This window comes from Leopardus geoffroyi, chromosome D2 (genome assembly GCF_018350155.1).
Source record: "Leopardus geoffroyi isolate Oge1 chromosome D2, O.geoffroyi_Oge1_pat1.0, whole genome shotgun sequence".
NCBI lineage: Eukaryota > Metazoa > Chordata > Mammalia > Carnivora > Felidae > Leopardus > Leopardus geoffroyi.
Window position 1 is genome coordinate 30,124,873 of NC_059334.1, and position 20,249 is coordinate 30,145,121.

General features: G+C 42.3%; 2 protein-coding genes across 6 annotated transcripts in view; one reads left to right on the forward strand and one right to left on the reverse strand.

Annotated features, from left to right (window-relative positions):
* The first annotated feature begins 9,282 nt into the window (after positions 1-9,282).
* Positions 9,283-20,249, forward strand: part of TET1 (tet methylcytosine dioxygenase 1) — a 135,667-nt gene continuing 124,700 nt past the window's right edge. For 3 of the 5 annotated variants that reach the window (XM_045437614.1, XM_045437617.1, XM_045437619.1), the window contains exons 1-3: positions 9,283-9,675; positions 16,469-16,609; positions 17,199-19,224. In XM_045437614.1, coding sequence (XP_045293570.1) covers positions 17,320-19,224 — 1,905 coding nt within the window. In that variant the 5' untranslated portion in view covers positions 9,283-9,675; positions 16,469-16,609; positions 17,199-17,319. The remainder of the gene's footprint in view (positions 9,676-16,468; positions 16,610-17,198; positions 19,225-20,249) is intronic. The other 2 variants (XM_045437615.1, XM_045437616.1) reach the window with 2 other exon arrangements.
* LOC123577293 (basic proline-rich protein-like) lies at positions 9,295-10,183 on the reverse strand. Its single transcript, XM_045439387.1, has 2 exons — positions 10,164-10,183; positions 9,295-10,084 (listed from the first exon to the last, which is right to left on the reverse strand). The coding sequence occupies exons 1-2, from the start codon at positions 10,181-10,183 to the stop codon at positions 9,295-9,297; spliced, it is 810 nt and encodes a 269-aa protein (XP_045295343.1).

Sequence of the window (20,249 nt, forward strand, 5' to 3'; positions counted from 1 at the left end):
TCTGTCTGTCTGTCTCTCTCTCTCTCAAAAATATATTAAAAAATAAAATAAAATAAAAAGAATCAGACGTTTAACTGGCTGAGCCACCCAGGTGCCCCTCCTGGATTTTAAATAACAGAATTCTAGAGATGGTAAGGACCTCGCAGATCTTCAAGGCAAAGACGAATATTTTTGAAGTGCTTCTTATATATAAGGGGAGGCGATGGGAAAGGGACCCACAGAGATCCTGCTTTGTGTGGGCCTAGTGTAGGTCTTTTACTGTCATGTTTAAGGTATGATGACACTGTGAAGTTTATCAAGAAGTTAGTCTCAGTTGTGCCAACATAGAATTGCGCGATTGCAGCCTTAGAGTTTAGATAGGACCCCAGGGAGGCATTTAACAAAAATTTCTTGAGCTATTTGTTATTTGCTATGTGCCAAGTCCTGCGCTAAGCACTGGGAATATAAAATGAAAGATAAGCCCTTTGAAGGGTGTACAACTTGGTAACTGGTTAGAGTGTGTGAGAAGTGCTTGATGTGGAAATGCTACAGAAGCAGTGTCAGGGGAGCGGCAATACTCCTAATTCTGCCTGGGTCATTACGTGAGGCTTCAAGGAGCTCTGCGAGGTGGGTTTTGAGGGATAGGATAAGTTTGCCAGGCTGACAAGAATAAGAGCAATATAGAGGAAGGAGACACAGAACAGAAGGGATGACATTCCAGGCAGACCTGTATCTGTTCCAACCATTCCATCCCTTCTATTCACAAAGCCAGACAAAATAAGTTTGTTAGGAGAGACTCACAGGGTAATTAAGTCAGCTTTGAACGAATCTTCAGTGAGGAGGAAGAAAATGGCCAGAAATAATTCAGTCAATTGCTTTTCAAGTGCCTAATAAGTAGAGGTCATCTCATGTGACACAGAGAAACATCAGAGTGGAGCAGATCCCAGCATGTTTCAGGTGAAAATGAAAGGAAAGTAGATCAGGAACATTGCATATGGCTTCAGAGGTGAGAGATAATGGGCTGAAGTTCACAGAGCAAAGCATTCTGTGCTAGAGATCCAGCTTTGGAAGTGTTCTGCGGGTCCTAAAGTGCTTGCAGTGAGTGCCAAGAGAACTTTGAAGAAGAGAGAGAAGATGGTGAAGTATTTTGGCTGGATGTGTAAGAGAAGAACAAGGATGGACTGCATGTGTTACATAATTCCAGGATGGAGGCATTTCAAAATTAAGCGTGGACAGGAAGGAGAACGAAACTGTGTTGTGAATGTAACCTCAGGAGTGGGTCAGTGGACTCAGGAATAAATAGGTGTTATAGGAACAAGAAAAAGCAAGAAATACCATTTGTCAAGGAGAGAAATGGAACTTAAGTTAAATGGGAGAACAAGATCAGGCAAAGGGGTGACCTAGGCACGATACGCATAAAGACTCTGGGGCGCCTGGGTGGCTCAGTTGGTTAGTCCTCCAACTCTTGATCTCAGCTCAGGCCTTAACCTCAGAGTTGTGAGTTCAAACCCCATATTGGGCTCTGTGCTGGGTGTGAATCCTACCTAGGGAAAAAAAAAATACCTCTAGACAGCAGAGAAGATGGAGCATTGAAGACGAACTGGAGATACTAAGAGAAGAGCTCTTCAAAAACAGTAAAAAAAAAAAAAAAAAAAAAAAAGAAAAAAGAAAAAAAGAAAAAAAAGGTTTAAATAAAGTAGCATGGACACTATGGGCTCAAGGGGAAGAAGTTAAGGAACAGTCATATAACAAGGCAAGAAACTTCAGCTAAGGAAGGAAATAGTACTGCGGAGGAAGGGTGGGAAAGGTAAGAAATCTATTGCTTGAAGACCTTACTTGACAGCCTGAGCTATGGGCAGCTTTGGAGGTGAGGAAAAAATGAAGGCTTAGAACAGGTCCCATGGCAGAAAGAGGCTAAAAATCTCCACAAACACGGATTGTTGAGGAGCAATAAAGACTTCAGGCAGATTTAGGGCCTAAGATTTTGAAGCTGGCTGAGTCTGAGAGAATTCTGCTGCTTACAAGCAGTAGAGAAAAGGGATGAGGGGGATGTAAAGGCCAAGTGAGGGTGTTTCCAGGTTGAGTTTGGGAGAGGTCAAAAGAAGAATTAAATTAGTGGGTTGAAAAGGTTACCAATGAAGTTGCCGGAAGTTGGACAAGACATAAATGTAGCAAATGGCTACAATCTTGTCATAAGAAGTAGGGAAGGAGCTTGCACCAAAACAGGCTCACCTGACCACATGCAGACAGTTCTCCATTGGGGGTTTGGTCCTTTTGGAAGTTGTCTATAATACAAAAGATCTTGTTTCTTCATTATAACTAGAATATATCTTCATGCTTTACAATCACTGTGAAGACATGGTAATTCTAGTTCCTTCCAAAACAATTCTGGCAATCCCAATTTTCTTCTCCTTCTTTCTACTACTTTGATTTCCTTTCTTCTGCCTCCCCCATGGAGGTGTCTTTTGGTTTGCACCTACTATGTGTTCTATGTACCCTGTGTATTCTTTTTTTTAAATTTTTTTAAAAAATTATTTATTCTTGAGAGACAACATGAGCAGGTGAGGGACAGAGACAGAGGGAGAAGGAGAGAGAGAATCCTGGGCAGGCTCCACACTGTCAGCATGGAGCCCTACATGGAGTTCAAACCCACAAATAGTGAGATCATGACCTGAGCTGAAATCAAGAGTGGGATGCTTAACCGAATGAGCCACCCGGGCGCCCCATACCATGTGTATTCTTGACAATTGTTGAATTCAATTTAAAAACTTGAGTAAGAAAAAGATTTTAGTTCTGTGTCTGCCATTAAATTGACCAGTAAATGCCAATTCCTGCAAACTTGCTCAGTGCAAATTCTCGAGTAATTCGTTTGGGTCTTTTTTGGTCTAAGTTTTTCTTGCTCTCTTGAACTCCTGGCAGAATTGACAGCGTAGTTCTTTTTCAGTGCTAAGCTACTACTGCAGATTTATCTTGCCCAGCCTCCCCTCCTATCTCCCAGGATCATGCAAATGTGCTGTGCTAGATCACCAAGGGACAATTAGCTCTCCCCTTCCTACATTACATCTATCTATCTATCTATCTATCTATCTATCTATCTATTTATCTATCTATCCATCCATCCATCCCTGAGCTCCATATAGAAAATACTTTGTCTTCTTAGCCATTTATACTACCAGGATTCCTCACCAATACTAGGACAGTGTTGCCAAATTTTTATTTTATTATTTTTTGTTTTATTTTAATTCCAGTATCGTTAATATACAGCGTTATATTAGTTTCAGATGTACATAAAGTGATTCAACAATTTTATACATTATTCAGTGCTATAAGTGTACACTTAATCCCCTTCACCTCTTTTACCCATCCCCCACCCACTTCCCCTCTGGTAATCATCAATTTGTTCTCTATAGTTCAGAGTCTGTTTCTTGGTTTCTCTCTCTGTCCCTCTTTTTCCCCTTTGCTCATTTGTTTTGTTTCTTAAATTCCACATAAAAGTGAAGTCATATGGTATTTCTATTTGTCTGACTTCTTTCTCTTGGTATTATACTCTCTAGATCCATCTATGTTGCTGCAAGTGGCAAGATTTTGTTCTTTTTAATGGCTGAGTAATATTCCCTGTGTATATGCATGTGTGTGTGTGTGTGTGTGTGAGAGAGAGAGAGAGAGAGAGAGAGAGAGAGAGAGAGAGAGACCTCTTCTTTATCCATTCATCTATCAGTGGACACTTAGACTGTTTCCATAATTTGCCTATCGTAAGAATGCTGTAATAACCATAGGGATGCATGTATCTTTTCAAATTCATGTTTCATATTCTTTGGGTAAATATCCAGTGGTGGAATTACTGGATCATATGATAATTCTTTTTTTAATTTTTTGAAGAACCTCCATACTGTTGTCCACAGTAGCTGCACAAGTTTACATTCCCACCAACAGCACAAGAGGCTTCCTTTTTCTCTACATTCTTGCCAACCCTTGTTGTTTCTTGTGTGTTTTGATTTTAGCCATTCTGACAGATGTGAGATGATATCTCATTGTGCTTTTAATTTGCATTTCCCAGATGATGTGCTGTTGAACATCTTTTTCTTTTTTTTTTTAAGTAGGCTCCACATTTAACATGGGCTTGACTCAAGACCCTGAGATCAGGAGTCATATGCTCTGGGCACCTGGGTGGCTCAGTGAGTTAAGTGTCCCACTCTTGATTTCAGCTCAGGTCATGATCTCATGGTTCGGTTAGTGAGATTAAGCTCCACATTAGGCTCTGCACTGACAGCGTGGAGACAGCTTAGGATTCTCTCACTCGTCTCTCTGCCTCTTCCCTCCCCCAAAAATAAATAAAATAAAATAAATTTTAAATGTAAAAAAAAGATGTTTTCAAAAACATTACAACAAAAGAAAAAAAAGTTGTGTGCTCTACCAAATGAACCAGCATCTTTTTGTGTCTGTTGGCTGTGTATCTTTTTTGGTGAAATGTCTATTCATGAACTTTGCCCATTTATTAGGTGGATTATTTGTTTTTTTGGTGTTGAGTTGTATCAGTTCTTTACATATATTGGATACATACCCCTTTATTGGATATGTCATTTGCAAATATCTTCTTCCACTTAGTAGCTTGTCTTTTAATTCTGTTGATTGTTTTGTTTTTTGTTTTTTTGCTGTACAGAAGCTTTTTATTTTGATGTAGTCCCAATAGTTTATTATTCCTTTTCTTTTCTTGCCTCAGGAGTCATACCTTAAAAAATATTGCTATAGCCAATGTCAGAGAAATTACTACCTTTGGTCTCTTCTAGGGTTGTTATGGTTTCAAGACTCACATTTAAATCCTTAATTCATTTTGAGTTTCTTTTCTTTTTTATTTTTTTAAATTTTTTTAAATAATTTTTTTAAAGTTTATTTATTATTGAGAGACAGAGAGACACAGAGTGAGAGCAGGGGAGGGGCAGAGAGAGGGGGAAGCACAGAATCTGAAGCAGGCTCCAGGCTCTGAGCTGTCAGCACAGAGCCCAATGTGGGGCTCAAACTCACAAACCAAGAGATCGTGACCTGAGCTGAAGTTAGACGTTTAAACAACTGAGCCACCCAGGCACCCCAATTTTCATGTATGGTATAAGAAAGTGGTCCAGTTTCACTCTTTTACATGTGGTTGTCCAGTTTTTCCAACACCGTTTGTTGAAGAGATTGTCTTTTTCCAGTATTGCCAAATTAAAAAACTTTTGAGAATCAAGATTATTTTTTTTAATTTTTTTTAACGTTTATTTATTTTTGAGACAGAGGGAGACAGAGCATGAACGGGGGAGGGGCAGAGAGAGAGGGAGACACAGAATCGGAAGCAGGTTCCAGGCTCTGAGCCATCAGCCCAGAGCCCGACGCAGGGCTCGAACTCAACGTTCTGCGAGATCGTGACCTGAGTTGAAGTCGGACGCTTAACCAACTGAGCCACCCAGGCACCCCAAGATTATTTTCTTTAGGGTAGAAACTGTGTGTGGGATGCATGTGTATCTGTGTATATGCATGTGTGTTTGAGGAGAGTATATCTATTTTTTTTTTTTCCCTAGGGCACTGCCTAAGGTAAATTAGTAAGCAGGGCAGCTAAGACGAAATTAGTTATATCTTTAGGAAGTTAAACCAACACAGTTCCAGGACCCACATATGTGTAAATAAATCTCTTTTCTAGAGAGATGATTGGAATAAGACAGGAATTCTTGCTTTGTTATTAAGGAAGAATAAGGTGAGGTAGCTGTAAGGAAAGTGGGAAACTGCTTAAACATTTATTCCTGGATAATGAGTTCTGGAAAGAATTTCACTTCCTTTTCTTCTCCTTGAGTAGACATTTCATATTACTGTCTAGTTCCTCATGTATTGTTCAACCTTTCAGTTTCTATGAAAATATCAAATCAGACCCCTTTTCTTTCTTTTTTTAAATATATATATTTTTAAGTTTATTTAATTTTTGAGAGAGACAGAGACAGCATGAGCAAGGGAGAGGCAGAGAAAGAGGGAGGGAGAGAGAATTCCAAGCAGGATCTGCGCTGTCCGCACAGAGCCTGACTCGGAGCTTGAACTCATGAAACCATGAGATCATGGCCTGAGCCTAAACCAAGAGTCAGACGCTTAACTGACTGAGCCACCCAGGCGCCCCCAGACACCTTTTGGATAGGATCAGATTGACTGATGTTGTTCAGTGAGATGTTAAGACTCAGATACCAGAGTGGCTGTAAATATCATCTACATGCTGATGTCTCCCAAATTTGTTTTTCCAGAGGAAATCTCTTTTCCAAATTCAAAATTATCCCAGACTTGGCCAATGGGAGTGATCTATACTTTTTTTCTGACAGGCACATAGAGTTTCCAATGTCTTCCTGTTGTGAAACACAGTGAAAACTATTGTATTTCCACAAAAACAATCCCACCTTCAGGACCTTTACACTTGTTCTTTCCTACACATAAAATCCACCCCCCCCCCCCCAGCTCCCTCTCTTATCTTTTTCGGACCTACTCTATGAGCTTACTGCTGTATTTAAAATTGCAGCTTTGGGGCGCCTGGGTGGCTCAGTCGGTTAAGCAGCCGACTTTGGCTCAGGTCACGATCTCGTGGTCTGTGAGTTCGAGCCCCGCATTGGGCACTGTGCTGACAGTTCAGAGCCTGGAGCCTGTTTCAGATTCTGTGTGTCTCTCTCTCTGACCCTCCCCTGTTCATGCTCTGTCTCTCTCTGTCTCAAAAATAAATAAACATTAAAAAAAAAATTTTAAATTGCAGCTTTCCTCATCACTTCCTGTCCCCTTGCCTGTTTTTCTCCCACTCCCTCTGACTATGACCATCTGATGCATTATATATATTTTGCTTATTTGACTTCTTCATTTTCGGCCCCAACCCCACTCCATGATGGAATGCAAGCTTCACAAGGACAGAGGTTTCATTTTGCTCACTGCTGCTTCCCTGGATTTAGAACTGTGCCTGGCACATAGTATAGGTTCAACTAACATTTACGGAATGAAGAGAATGAGTGTTACCATAGATATTTTTCTACATCTTTGTGTGATTTTCCCATTTCAATACTTAAAATTTTTTAATGTTTATTTATTTTGAGAGAGAGAGAGAGAGAGAGAGAGCAAGCTCATGGGGGAAGGGCAGAAGGAGAGGGAGAGAGAGAAAATCCCAAGCAGGTGCCACACTGTCAGTGTAGAGCCCTATGCAGAGCTTGAACTCACAAACCTTGAGATCATGACTCTGAGATCAGAACCATGAGATCATGTCTGTGAGATGAGCCAAAATCAAGAGTCAGACGTTTAACAGACTGAGGCACCCAGGTCCCCATTTCAATAGTTTTTATTTTTATTATTTTGAAAATTTTTTAAGAGATAGAGACAGAGTGCGAGCAGGGTAGAGGCAGAGAGAGAGGGAGACACAGAATACAAAGCAGGCTCCAGGCTCTGAACTGTCACCACAGAGCCCTAAGCAGAGCTTGAACTCATGAATGGCCAGATCATGACCTGAGACAAGGTTGGCTGCTTATAGGACTGAGCCACAGAGCATGAACAGAGAGAGACAGAGCATGAATGGGGGAGGGGCAGAGAGAGAGGGAGACACAGAATTGGAAGCAGACTCCAGGCTCTGAGCCATCAGCCCAGAGCCTGACGCGGGGCTCGACCTCACGGACCGCGACATGACCTGAGCCGAAGTCGGCCGCCCAACGACTGAGCCACCCAGGCGCCCCAATACTTTTTAAAGATAGTCATTTCAGTTAACTGACAAATGCCAGGATATTGCTATTTCATGATAATCTTTTCCCCTTTGTTCTTGTTTTTCAAATGTTCTTTCTTTTTTGTTCTTTACAGAGATTAAGTTATGAGTCAAACTCTCCCAACATTCTTTTCATCTAAGTCCTAGGAGATTGTTTTTGACAAGATATTAATAATTAGGTTTTTTTAAACATTGAAAAGAGTCCGTTTTTGAAGATAACATTTATTTTTTTTTTTTTTAATTTTTTAACGTTTATTTATTTTTGAGACAGAGAGAGACAAAGCGTGAACGGGGGAGGGTCAGAGAGAGGGAGACACAGAATCCAAAACAGGCTCCAGGCTCTGAGCTGTCAGCACAGAGACCGATGCAGGGCTCGAACTCATGGACTGCGAGATTATGACCTGAGCCGAAGTCGGCCGCTTAACCGACTGAGCCACCCGGGTGCCCCTAAGATAAGATTTATTTTAAAAGCCACATTTTAAATTTCCTCCAACTAATGTATTTATCTGACTGTAGCACTGAAAACACTGTAGTGTTCATTTGCTCTGCTTGCCAACCCAGAATGTGTGTTCTTCCTGGGCAAGAGGCAATTTTTATTCATCTCTGTATACCTATATCCTGGCTGAAGAATAAATTTGAATGAATCAATCAGTGACAAAGGTTGAAAGTTTAGGAATCTATCTCAAAAGAACAATCTGGTTATGCTTATTAAAGCAAGTATAACAAGAATACAAATTATGTGCAGAATGGGGGTAGAATGGTGTTGAAGGCAATGACAGAATGAATCTTTCTCTTCGGTTGAAGTTTGACCTGGGAGGAAAGATAGTTCCATGAACAGCATTTTCCTTACCATGGTGAGCCCGTGAAAGATCTGGATTCCCTTGTCTGTGTAATGTCTGACTGCTGGAAGAAGCAACAGCCATCAAACATTTAGGGAGAAATTCCAATGCCCCATTGAGTCTTAGTTTTGGCATAATGCCACTTGGTTATTCCTTTTAATGCTAAAAACTTACTTCTTCTGATGCCTTCAATTTTTCATGCATAAAGTGAATATGACCACCCTCAACATACAAGGCCAGATAGCTAACAAAAAATGTTATACATCTGCAGACATCAAGGGTTGAGTCAAGGAAACACAACCGTCCTCTGGCCTCTCTTTAGTGTTGAGGGCAGTTTACCATTGTCTGCAACCCAGGTATTGCTCAGTTGTGTCATCTCTGATCTGGCACTCCCTTGATCTATCTATAAACATTCAATTTAGAAACCCTAAAATTTTTCTCTCAGCCCAAGAACTCCTCCGAAAAAAGATAATGACAAGAAAACCTTAACACCTCTCTCCCTATCCAATACTCTCCTTTGACATCACACACACACACACACACACACACACACACACACACCACACCACACAAAGGTGTTATGAGAGAGGAGGGCTAACGGGAGGGGTAAGGGTCGAGAGGGGAGTCCAGCTCCAGTTTGGGGAAATCCAGCTCGCGTTTTGACTCTCGCTCAGCGGTGCAGGGTCCAGCAAAGGCAGAGCCCCTGCTTCACTCCCAGAGGTCTGTCCTGGGGAGACACTACTGCTCCGGGGGGCTGACCTGGCGGGGAGTGGCAGCGCAATCCGCTCCCGCACTGCTTTGTGCGCGCAGCCGCCGGCCCCTCGGCTCCCGGGTCTGCCCCCTGGGACAACCCCCTGCCCCGCCCCAGTCATGCAACTCTACCTGCTTCTCCTCTGTGGACCTTTGGGAAGCTGCCGCCCACCCCAGGGTCTCGGGCCCTGACCCTGCCAGGCAGCCGGTAGGTGTCCGCCCGGGGCCCGCTCGCGCCCCTCGTGCCCGCCGAGACTCTGGGCTCTCAAGTTGTGGGGACCAGCGCGAGTTGGAAAGTTTACCCGAGGGCTGGTGCGGGCTTGGAGCCTGGGGCACGCGCGCTGCCCTCGGAGCCGGCGCCGGCCAGTGGTGAGTTGGGGCTGGGGCAGAGGGCAGGGTTGCAGGGACCCTCACACCGAGGCCGGAAGGGGGTGCGAGGGGCGGTACTCGGCTAGGGCTGGGTGAGGGCCGGAGCTCGGCGTCCGCGGGTCCTCCGGGTCCGCTAGGGTGGGCCCACTCCCCGCGGCGACCCCCTGCCCCGAGCCGCTTGGGGCGCTTTTGTTGCGGGTGGTAAACAATGCTCCCGGCCGGAGGACGCGGCCGCCGGCCCCGGAGGCCCAGCTGCGGCGCTGGACGAGGGGAGCGGGGCGGGGGCGCCGCGGGCTCGGACCCCGGGCGCCGCCGCAAACCGGGCTTGGGGGAGGGCAAGTGTGCCTGCGGGGATCCCTGAAAGTGCCGGAGACTGATGCGCCTCGTAGGAGAGTCGCAGGTCTGGCTCCTTAAGGTGAGAAGGCAGAGTTAGGGCAAGTTGCGGGTGAGGAGCCCGTCCTGGCGCACAATCAAGCGCACCCCCAAACAGGGTTTCTCCCTCCCCCATGCTTGTGAGGGGACAGATTTCTTTGGGAAACTGTTGGCACTTCCCTCCCTGAGCATTTCGGGGAAGGGACTTCATAGATGAAACTTTAGAGTCTGACCCGAGGTGACCTGGAGTTACAGCGATCCGGGAAGTAGGGAATAGGGAGTAGAATTAGTGTTCTGTCAAAATGGCTTTTGAAAACCTCTTTTGGGCGCCACCGGGTTGCGGAGCGCGCTGGCGTTGCGGTCTGGTCCCACCCGCAGGGTCCGGGGAGCTGGCCCCCGGGGTGGGAGGTGCGCAGAGCTGGGTGCCTCCGACCAGCGGTGCCGTCCGGGAGGGGCCGAGTCCCGGCCAGGGCCGCAGGCACTTCACGTGTCGTGGAGGGACGGGGCTGGATCTCTCTCCCTCTCCCCCTCTCCTCTCTTCCTCCCTTCCCGGCCCTGCTTCTCATCCACACCCTCAACTGATAGAGCTTCTGGAAGGGCTACTTGCAGTCCGTGTAGTTCCACTAAAAGTGGTCAGGAGGTTACCAACCCGCCCCAGCAGCCTTCCACGTGAATGGGGAACCCAAATTGCGCATTTCTGACCCAATAAAAATGAATATATCACCAAGAACAAAAATTGCTTGGATTAGGAGTCTTTCCCCCGCCCCCAACTCGTCATTTTCCCAAATTAACCATTTTGCATAGGTCACCCCTGTGCCACTTCTCCCCGGTTCCACTCTCGGGCACCAAATGAGCTGCACAATACGTAATGGTAATAGCTTATGAAGAGATAAAGGTTAAGTGCTTCGAGACTTAAGCGAGTTACAGATAAGGTGCACGGTCTAGTGTCCGCCGGGTGCGCTGCGCACCGCACCGGGATGAGTTGAAGGGCGGCGCTGTAGGGTAGCAGCCTCAGGTCTGCCCTGAACGAAATGTGCTCACCTTCCCTTCTCCTCCCCCTCCGAGGATATGAAGTAAAATAAAGACGATGGTTTCTTAAGGCCCAAGATGCCAAATATATATGCATCTATACTCTTGTATTTGGGGCTTGTTAACCAGTTAGGTCAAGAATTATTTAGAGCATATCAGGAATGTATGACTACAATTAAACAAGGGTGGTGCACCAGATAGGTGCATAGATAAGGAGATGCTTGGAGATTAGTCCGTATTATTTCCAAGAACTGAAAGACTTTGGCACTGTGATTTTGGGCGTGTTTCCTGATTTTACCAGTTTTGGGTTACACTTCCCTCCCCAAGTAAGGGATCTTAAATAGGTTGGTTGTCAGCCTCTGACAGTGTTTAAAGCCAGGTTATGATTTCGGTTAAACTTCAGAATCAAGATATTCTGGAGTTATTAGCACACACTGTCCCTTTCTCTTTGCACAGATTAGTAGCTCAGATTTACAACTCTGCGACCATCACTTACCATTATAATGAGAATTAACTATGGCACTCAGCTCTGGTTTTCCAGAATTGATGGGTCTGAGGTTTGGATCACCACTGTTTCTGCTCTTTGTTTCTCTTCCCTCTCCAATCTTCTTTATCTGGTTTGTCCATCCCCTCCCCCACTCTCTCTTTGCATCTATTTTTCTTTCCCTGCACAATTAAATTTCTTTTTTCTCTCCCCTAGGTCTTTTTACCTTTAGTCTTCAGCGTTTTGATCCCAGTTATCTTTTTTACATTCTAGCTTTATTACTACAAAAGTCTTCCCCTTAGTTTTTCTCCCACTCGCCCTTCCCCTTTAGACATTTTCTTCCTTCTTATGCTTTTTACTATTCCCAGTGTGTTTTATACTTTTCTTGTTTTTGGAAGAATCCTTCCATCTCCATTTTAACTTCTCCCTTCCCTTTTCTGTGGCTCTCTTAGGCTTTTTTTTTCTTGCTCTCTGCAGGGCAGCAGGGGTGTTTTACATATGGAAGGAGCCTTTGACTAAATCTGCTGGCATTCTAGTGAGTTTCCTTGAACAGCCTTTCCTTGTGCAGAGGGCTCTCACACTTCCTGTGGTAGAAGACTATCTAGGAACTGCAAGCCGCCCGCCCACCTCCTCTTCCTTTAGATGTAGAACTTAGTTGCTGGAGGAAACTTAAGTCAGGTGGTGCCTTTTAAAAGAAACGTTGTAAGTCTTGTATTTCTCAGTCAAGTGCAGTAGCCTTTAAATTCTAAGGAGCTGAATGGAGTGACTCTGAAATCAGAGCTTCTTTTGCCTCCAGCCATATGAATGCAAATACTCACCACTTTTTTGGCCACTGCTGGTAGTGGGAAGGGTTGCAATATAATTTTAAATTGACATGCGGGCTGGATGGTTACATCAGTTCAGCCACTTCCTGCCCAAGGGACTTTGGGAGATCCAGGAGAAGGAGGAGGGATGGAGGTGGGAGAGGATTTTCTGACATGGTGCTGTTGTCAATATTGTCCTTTACAGACAACTGACATAGTTCATGAAGTCACTTTTTATTTTCTAGACCAGGGAATTACTTCAGTAATTATAAAAAAGGCCCTCTGTAGGGAAAGATTGAGTACTTAGTAAGCTCAAATAATATTGAGGAAAATACCTGATCCTATTTGTTCACCAGTTTGGTTAGGTTAAGTTTAAATTATTTGTGAATAGTCAATCCTTAGACAGTCAAATATTTATTGCCTGCTCCTGCCACTTCTTCCCTCTGTCTTTAACCTTATACTCTCTACTTTAGGTTGGCATCGTGTCTTTTCATATTTCAAATTATGTGTTGGCCTCTTGAATCTCCTACTGCTCTAGTCCTCTACATCAGAAGGATATTTTAGTAAAAAGAATTTTTATTTGTGGTGCCCTGTGGTGAAAAGATTTGTTAACTAATGTTTTATATCTCACAATTGTTGGGAGTTTTGTTTGCTTGTTTCATTTTGTTTTCTCTTCCAGGAAAATAAGAACCCACAGAATAGTATCAATTGCAAATAATTAGGACCTATGATCTGTATTTAATAACAGAGACACTATTCTCTTATTTTCTGCTCTGATCGTGTTATCCTATATCTATCTCTGTAGCACTCAGAACTCTTCAATATATTCTAGGGTAGAATAAAATTGATTTTGAGAAATATTGAAACTTCAATTTTCATCAGAAATGAAAAATGTAAGTGGAATTAGTTTTTGGTTGTAAATATACCTTTTTGTAGGACTTAAGTACTCTATAATAAATAAAAGTCACAAAAAAGGGGGAAATGGAGCATTTAATAATGTGTACAGGTTAACAAGGAAAATAATTTTCAGGAGATTTGTGGGGATAACTTCATATTTAAATAGGAACCTATTTAATAGAATGGACTGCATTGTTTTTTCCCCCACAAATTTCAAAAAAAGCTTGTTGCCTCTCCTCCCAGAGTTCAGCCCTGGGGATAACTTAGTTTATCACAAAAGAAGGTCACATTTCATCATTGGAGCCTTGGGTGATAAAATTAGGATCTTGTGGGAGCCCTTATTTTGTTTCTGATTGTCTATTTCTTTGGCTGGGTGGTACCCAGTGGTTTCTCCCCTGCAGTTGGGTTTTTCAGGGGTCATTGGCCTCTTTCACGATCTCATAAAAAGGCTGTTACCATTTAAAGAGACCACATCTTCCCAATCCATGTTGCTCATACCTTTTCCATTTCCTTGGCAGGCTCTTTTTCAGGAGATAAGGTTTGAATGGTAAACATTATCTTAATTACAAGGCTGAATTTCTAAAGCACTTTAATTTAAAAATATAAAAGAATATATGAGGCTGAGATCAATTTATAAACTACTTTCAAAGGCAGATCCCATGACACCTTCTGGTATATCCAGATTACGTGCCTACATAACGTGAATTTTAATTTTCGTGGCCTATTGCAATACCTAGATTATATGCTCCTAATAATTTTTTAGAAATGCAATCTTGATACAAGAGATAAAGCAAGCTTATACTGATATTGTTGAATTTCTAAAGAATGGAAAGGATTGCTTTTTGCTATCTGAAAAAACATCCTTATAAAAACTGCTGACTTTCTGGAGATTAGAATTGGAATGTCTTTTGTTTTCTAAAAATACTGGTACAAAAAGCAATGGTCTTTGGAGAAAATATCTAACAGTTTTTCACAGCCAAAAAATTAGTGCAAGCCAAAAACCTTTTTTTTTTTTTTTTAAAGGGGGAAAGCAGTAAGTTTAGATACCAAGAACTCCAGTATTCTCCAGTCTAGTGTTTGTATTTAGCACACATTTATCAAACTTATTTTTCTTGTAGTTAATGTTGCCGCTGCCCATTTAAAAAGTCTGTCTTGAGGTGGGGACGGGGCACTTGCCTGAGTGGCTCAGTTGGCCAAGCATCCATCCTTAGCTGAGGTCATGATCTCTCAGTTTGTGAGTTCAAGCCCCAAGCCCCTCATGGACTCTGCACTGATGGCTTTGAGACTGCATTGGACTCTCTGTCTTCCTCTCTCTCTCTCTCTCTCTCTCCCGCTCATGCTCACTCAATGTCTGTCTCTCAAAAATAAATAAATAAACATTAAAAAATAAAATAATTAAAAAGTCTGTCTTGGGAGAAAAATTAAGTAAAAAATCAAAAATCTGTCTTGGGGTGCCTGGCTGGCTCAGTTGGTGGAGCTTCTGACTCTTGATCTCAAGGTTGTGAGTTTGAGCCCCACACTGGGTGTAGAGATTTCTTAAAAATAAAATCTTAAAAAAAATAAGAAACAAAAAGGCTATCATTATTTCTTTTTAAAGTTTACTTATTTATTTTGAGAGATAGAGAGCGCAGGAGGGGCACAGAGAGAAAAATATCTTAATTTTTTTTTAATGTTTATTTATTTTTGAAACAGAGAGAGACAGAGCACGAATGGGGGAGGGTCAGAGAGAGAGGGAGACCCAGAATCTGAAGCAGGCTCCAGGCTCTGAGCTGTCAGCACAGAGCCCCACATGGGGCTCGAACCTACAAACCATGAGATCATGACCTGAGCCAAAGTCAGACGCTTAACCAACTGAGCCACCCAGGCGCCCCGAGAAAAATATCCTAAAGGCACAATGCTTTGACTTTAACTCAATGAGTGCTCTGGGGTCTTATATTGCAGTGTGTAGCTTACTATGTGTTAGGTGATAACAGAAACAAAAGAACTAAATCTTGTTTTGAGTGTATGGCAGACTGGGTTAAACTGATTCTATAATGATAACCATTTAGCTTATCTCTCTTGTTTTGTTTTTTGGAGTTATAAGCAGCCTTTATTTTTTTAAGTTCCCATTTATTATTAAACACCTAAGTATATGCCAGCACTATGCTAAGTGTTTACACAACTCATCTCATTTTATTCTCATGGTAACCCAGTGAGGTCAGTACTATTATGCTTCCTATTCTATTACACATGAAGAAACTGAGGTATAGAGAGACTGAAGAATTTATCAGAATCACATGGCTAGTAATGTTTCTGAGCTGGAAACTGAACCCAAGTCTGCCTATTTCAAAGTCCTTCCCCTACCTTCCCCGCTCTCTCCTGAACCTCACATAAGCTTTTCCTGTAGGAGCCCAATGATACCTCAAAACGACCTCAGTTCAGATGTAGAAACCTTGATTCAGTTAAATAGGATGTGGAAGGAACTAGCAGGTGATCACAAATTCAAGCATTCTTGAATTCACAAATTCAGCTTTCTGATGGGGCACATCTCCTCTCTAGCCACTAAACCCACCAGTGTGTCCCAGGATTACCTGGATCAGATTAGTGCAACAAAAACAAATGCACAACTTGAGAATGATAGAGGGCTGTCAAGTTTTTACTTGGCCAAGTAATAACATTATAAAATAAATCTATCCCTGCCTTTTCAAAAAAATAAAGGACTTTTACTTTCCTAAAAGAAAGGACATTTTAATGAGAGAAAACAGGGAGCATTTCAGAGTAAGGAAGAGTTGTCTAAAATGAATAAATTCAACTTTATGGAAAAACTTTATACTGCCCTTTTTGCCCCTGATTTTGCCACAGACTGTTGATCACTTGGTTGCAGACCAAGTTTTTGGTAACTATTCTCCTACAACATATTTTCTTACAAATCCAACAACGTGTTAACTGTTAAAGAATCCTCACCAACCCAGCTGTCCCACTCTTGATTCTGTGATCTTTACTGAATAGACTGATACATCTTGTATGGTGAGCTTCATTCTTGCTCATAGTTTGGTCTTATTTTGGGTTAGGGTAAGCAATCAAAGGAGACCAAAAGACAGTGGTAGCTCTTAGTCCCCTTTCATTTTCTCCTTTTTCTTGCTTACCTTTCAAATAATAGTTGCTTGCCTAGTATGCTTTACTGTTCTAATTATCTCATTTTCTCTTTATTTCCAATTTCCTTGCCTAGGCATTCATCATGAGACTTTTGGGATCCTTGGTAGAAGGGATTTAGAACCAGCAGTCTTTGGATTAAGTCGGGTGAAAGAGAAAAGAGGGACCTCATTTCTGGGTGTGGGCAGTGCCCACCACAATGCCTTCCTTATACATAGTAGGTACTCAACAGATATTTGTTGGACCCGTGAGTCTTATCTGTAACCTAATCTGTCAATACTAACTCCTAAGATTTTATGCCATTTTTGTGTGCATGTGTAAAGCTTAAAATTTGTAGATTATTAATTGGAATGTGGTATTAATATTACTAGATCTCCAAGTAGAGTTTCTTGAATTATATAAACTTCTTCCTCTGGTTTTACCAGATGATACCTCATCTTGTGTGGTGATATGCTGAGGAAAGATTAACAGATAATTTTTTAAGTATCCAAAATTTGTAAAGATTGGGATTTGATCTTTAAACTACATGTACCTACAGCAATTGTGGTTTCTAATGTAGAATAACCCACATGCTTACCCTGTTCGTAGAACTTCATCAGCTAAATCAGTTATCACAGTAATTAAAGGAGCTTTATTTGTGAATCTGGGGTTTAAAGGATATGTTAGTATCTTTTGTGTTTATTATATTTTTCTTTTGCAGTAAACATTCTCATTCACAATTTTTTTAAATAATTGTTAGTATTTTATTTCGAATGGGAGAATACATAGGAAAAAGACTCACTTCCAATGTTTTTTTGTTATTTCAGACCAAAATTTTGTGGGCTGAACTCAACCATGGTACATTCAGATTCTCCTCAGAGGCAAGACTTTCCAAAGGACCAATGACTCTGTTCCTTGTGCCCTTTCATTTATTCCTACTCTGTAGCTATGTCTCGATCCCGCCATGCAAGGCCTTCCAGACTAATCAGGAGGGAAGATCTAAACAGAAAGAAAAGCAGCCAACTGAAGAAGACATCTAAGCTAGCCAATAAAAATGTGGCATCAGTCAAGACTGTGAGCCCTGGAAAAGGAGTAAAGCAATTAATTCAAGAAAGAGATGTTAAGAAAAAAATAGAACCCAAAACACCTATGCCAGTCAGAAGCCTTCTGACAAGAGCTGGAGCGGCACGAATGAATTTGGATAGGACTGAGGTTCTTTTTCAGAACCCAGAATCCTTAACTTGCAATGGGTTTACAATGGCTCTCCGAAGTACCTCTCTTAGCAGACGACTCTCCCAACCTCCAGTGATCATAGCCAAACCTAAGAAAATTCCACCTGCTAAGCATTTAGAAAAGCAACATGAATGTGATTGTAATGTAGTTACTGACAAAGGAGTGAAACACTCAGAAAATGATTCAATTCCAACCCAAGTTCCCCTAATTGCTCCTGATACAGAGAATCTAATTGGTGTACAAAATGCATCTTTAATTGAAGGTGAGAGCCAAGAGACAACCCAGTCTTGGTCCCAAAAGGTGGAGGATACCAAAATAAATATCTCCACTCACAGTGGTCCTGCAGTAGAGATCCCTTCTGGGTCATTGGAAGGGACACATGGTGGTGAAGGACTATTCTCTAAAGAGACATTGACTGATACAAGTGATTCCCCTAGAATGTTTACTCAGGACACTCTGTGTGCTCCTTTGCTCCAAAGAGCAGCCCTCAAGGTTACTTACGAAGGAAACTCCAGCATTCAGTTAGAAGATTTGGGTTCACGAGTAGAATCTCTTAAGCTATCTGATTCTTACCTGGATCCTATCAAAAGTGAACATGATTGCTACCCCACCTCCAGCTTTAATAAGGTTATACCTGAATTGGACCTTAGAAACTGTTTGTCCATTGGTGGGTCAATATATCCTACCTCATTAATAAAACTCCTCTTGGCAAGCTCTGAACAAGAAACGCTTGGTGCTAAACCAGATAATCAAGAGGTACTCAAAGCTACCCCAGATCAACAGGCAATTCCTGATACCACCCCTGTCCTAGGACAGGCTTTTAGTGCTGTCCCACATCAATGGGAAGTTCCTGGTGCTAACCCAGTACACAGAGAGGCTCTGGATGAGACCCCAGCCCCACCAGAGATTCCTGGTGCTATTCCAGTCCAAGGAGAGGTCTTTGGTGCTATCCTAGACCAACAAATCCTTGGGATGGGTGGCGGTACTGCCTCAGACCCACCTATCTTTGTTCCTGCTCCGCTAAACCCAATTGCTACCTATAGTGTTCTCCCAGAATGGCCTGAGCCCCAGAGCACTGTTTCATATGGGCTTGAGGTCCAGGGAGCAATGCAGATTTTGCCTTTGGGCCCAGGTCACACTCCTCAGCCATCAAACTCTGAGATAAGTTCGGTACCTCCTGTGATGACTATTAGCAATATAGAAAATCAGAAGCAGGTTCATATAAGCTTTCTGCCAGCTAACACTCAGGCGTTCACCTTAGCCCCTGAGAGAGGACTCTTCCATGCTTCACAGGGCATTACCCAACTCTCCCAGGCTGGTCCCAGCAAATTGGAAGGAGGGAGCTCCCAGATCAGCGTGACCAGCATGGTTGACATCAATACCACAGTGGTATCTAGGCCAGGTTCAATTGCCAGGGCCTCCCCTTCCTCCTATACAACTTTGCTACCTACTTTGGAAAAGAAGAAACGAAAACGGTGTGGGGTGTGTGGGCCCTGCCAGCAGAAGACCAATTGTGGTGAATGTACTTACTGTAAGAACAGAAAGAATAGCCATCAGATCTGTAAGAAGAGGAAATGTGAGGAACTGAAAAAGAAACCATCCGTCATTGTGCCTTCGGAGGTAAGTAAACGTCCCAGGGGCTGGGAGACGCCTGTAAGACTTTTATAGAGTGATTTGTGCAGAACACTTTACTTTGATAAAATGTTATATTATCTATAAGAATGTATGGATCTACCTGAAATATGTCTTGTGCAGTGATACATTAGCTTATTTTTAGAATTTGTCTCACAAAACTAGAACATAAAATTTTACATTAAAGGATTTGATGAGACAGAGCAGTGACATGAAACATGGTTTTGCAAAGATTTCCACTTTGCCTTATTTTGGCTAGTTGTGTGTCTTTTTTTGGAAGTTACAGGTTTAACTTTTTTTTTTTTTTTAATGTTTATTTATTTTTGAGACAGAGAGAGACAGAGCATGAATGGGGGAGGGGCAGAGAGAGAAGGAGACACAGAGTCGGAAGCAGGCTCCAGGCTCTGAGCCATCAGCCCAGAGCCTGATGCGGGGCTCGAACTCACGAACCATGAGATCGTGACCTGAGCCGAAGTCGGACGCTCAACCGACTGAGCCACCCAGGCGCCCCAGGTTTAACTTAAATTTAAATTAACAGTGGAACATTCATTAACTCCCTTGCAGCTTGAGGAACCAGAGGAGGAACCAGAGGAGTTAAACTTCTTTTCTTTTGAAAGAATAAAATGGTCGGTATCGTTAATTTTGAAAATTTGCCTTGAAGGTGAAACAACAATAAAGCTTTCATCGCACCTTTTGGTAGGTGATTTCCACTTGCTCTACATATCTCATGTGGTTAGGATTAAATGGTCATCAGAAGTTAAAAAGAATTTGTAAACTCTAAAGTGGTACATAAACCTTAGTTCTCATTATTACAGTTGATGAACCTAAGGCACTAAAAGTATTGGTTGACTTAGACTTTATTTAAAGGTTTTTTTTGTTTTGTTTTGTTTTTTTATTTAAAGGTTTTTATGGAACTTGGTTAATACTTAAACTTGCTTTTCAGACCTTTAAAACACATGCCAACTTGGTGTTTTATGATTTTTAGATCACTCACTTGAAGTTATGCTTATTTT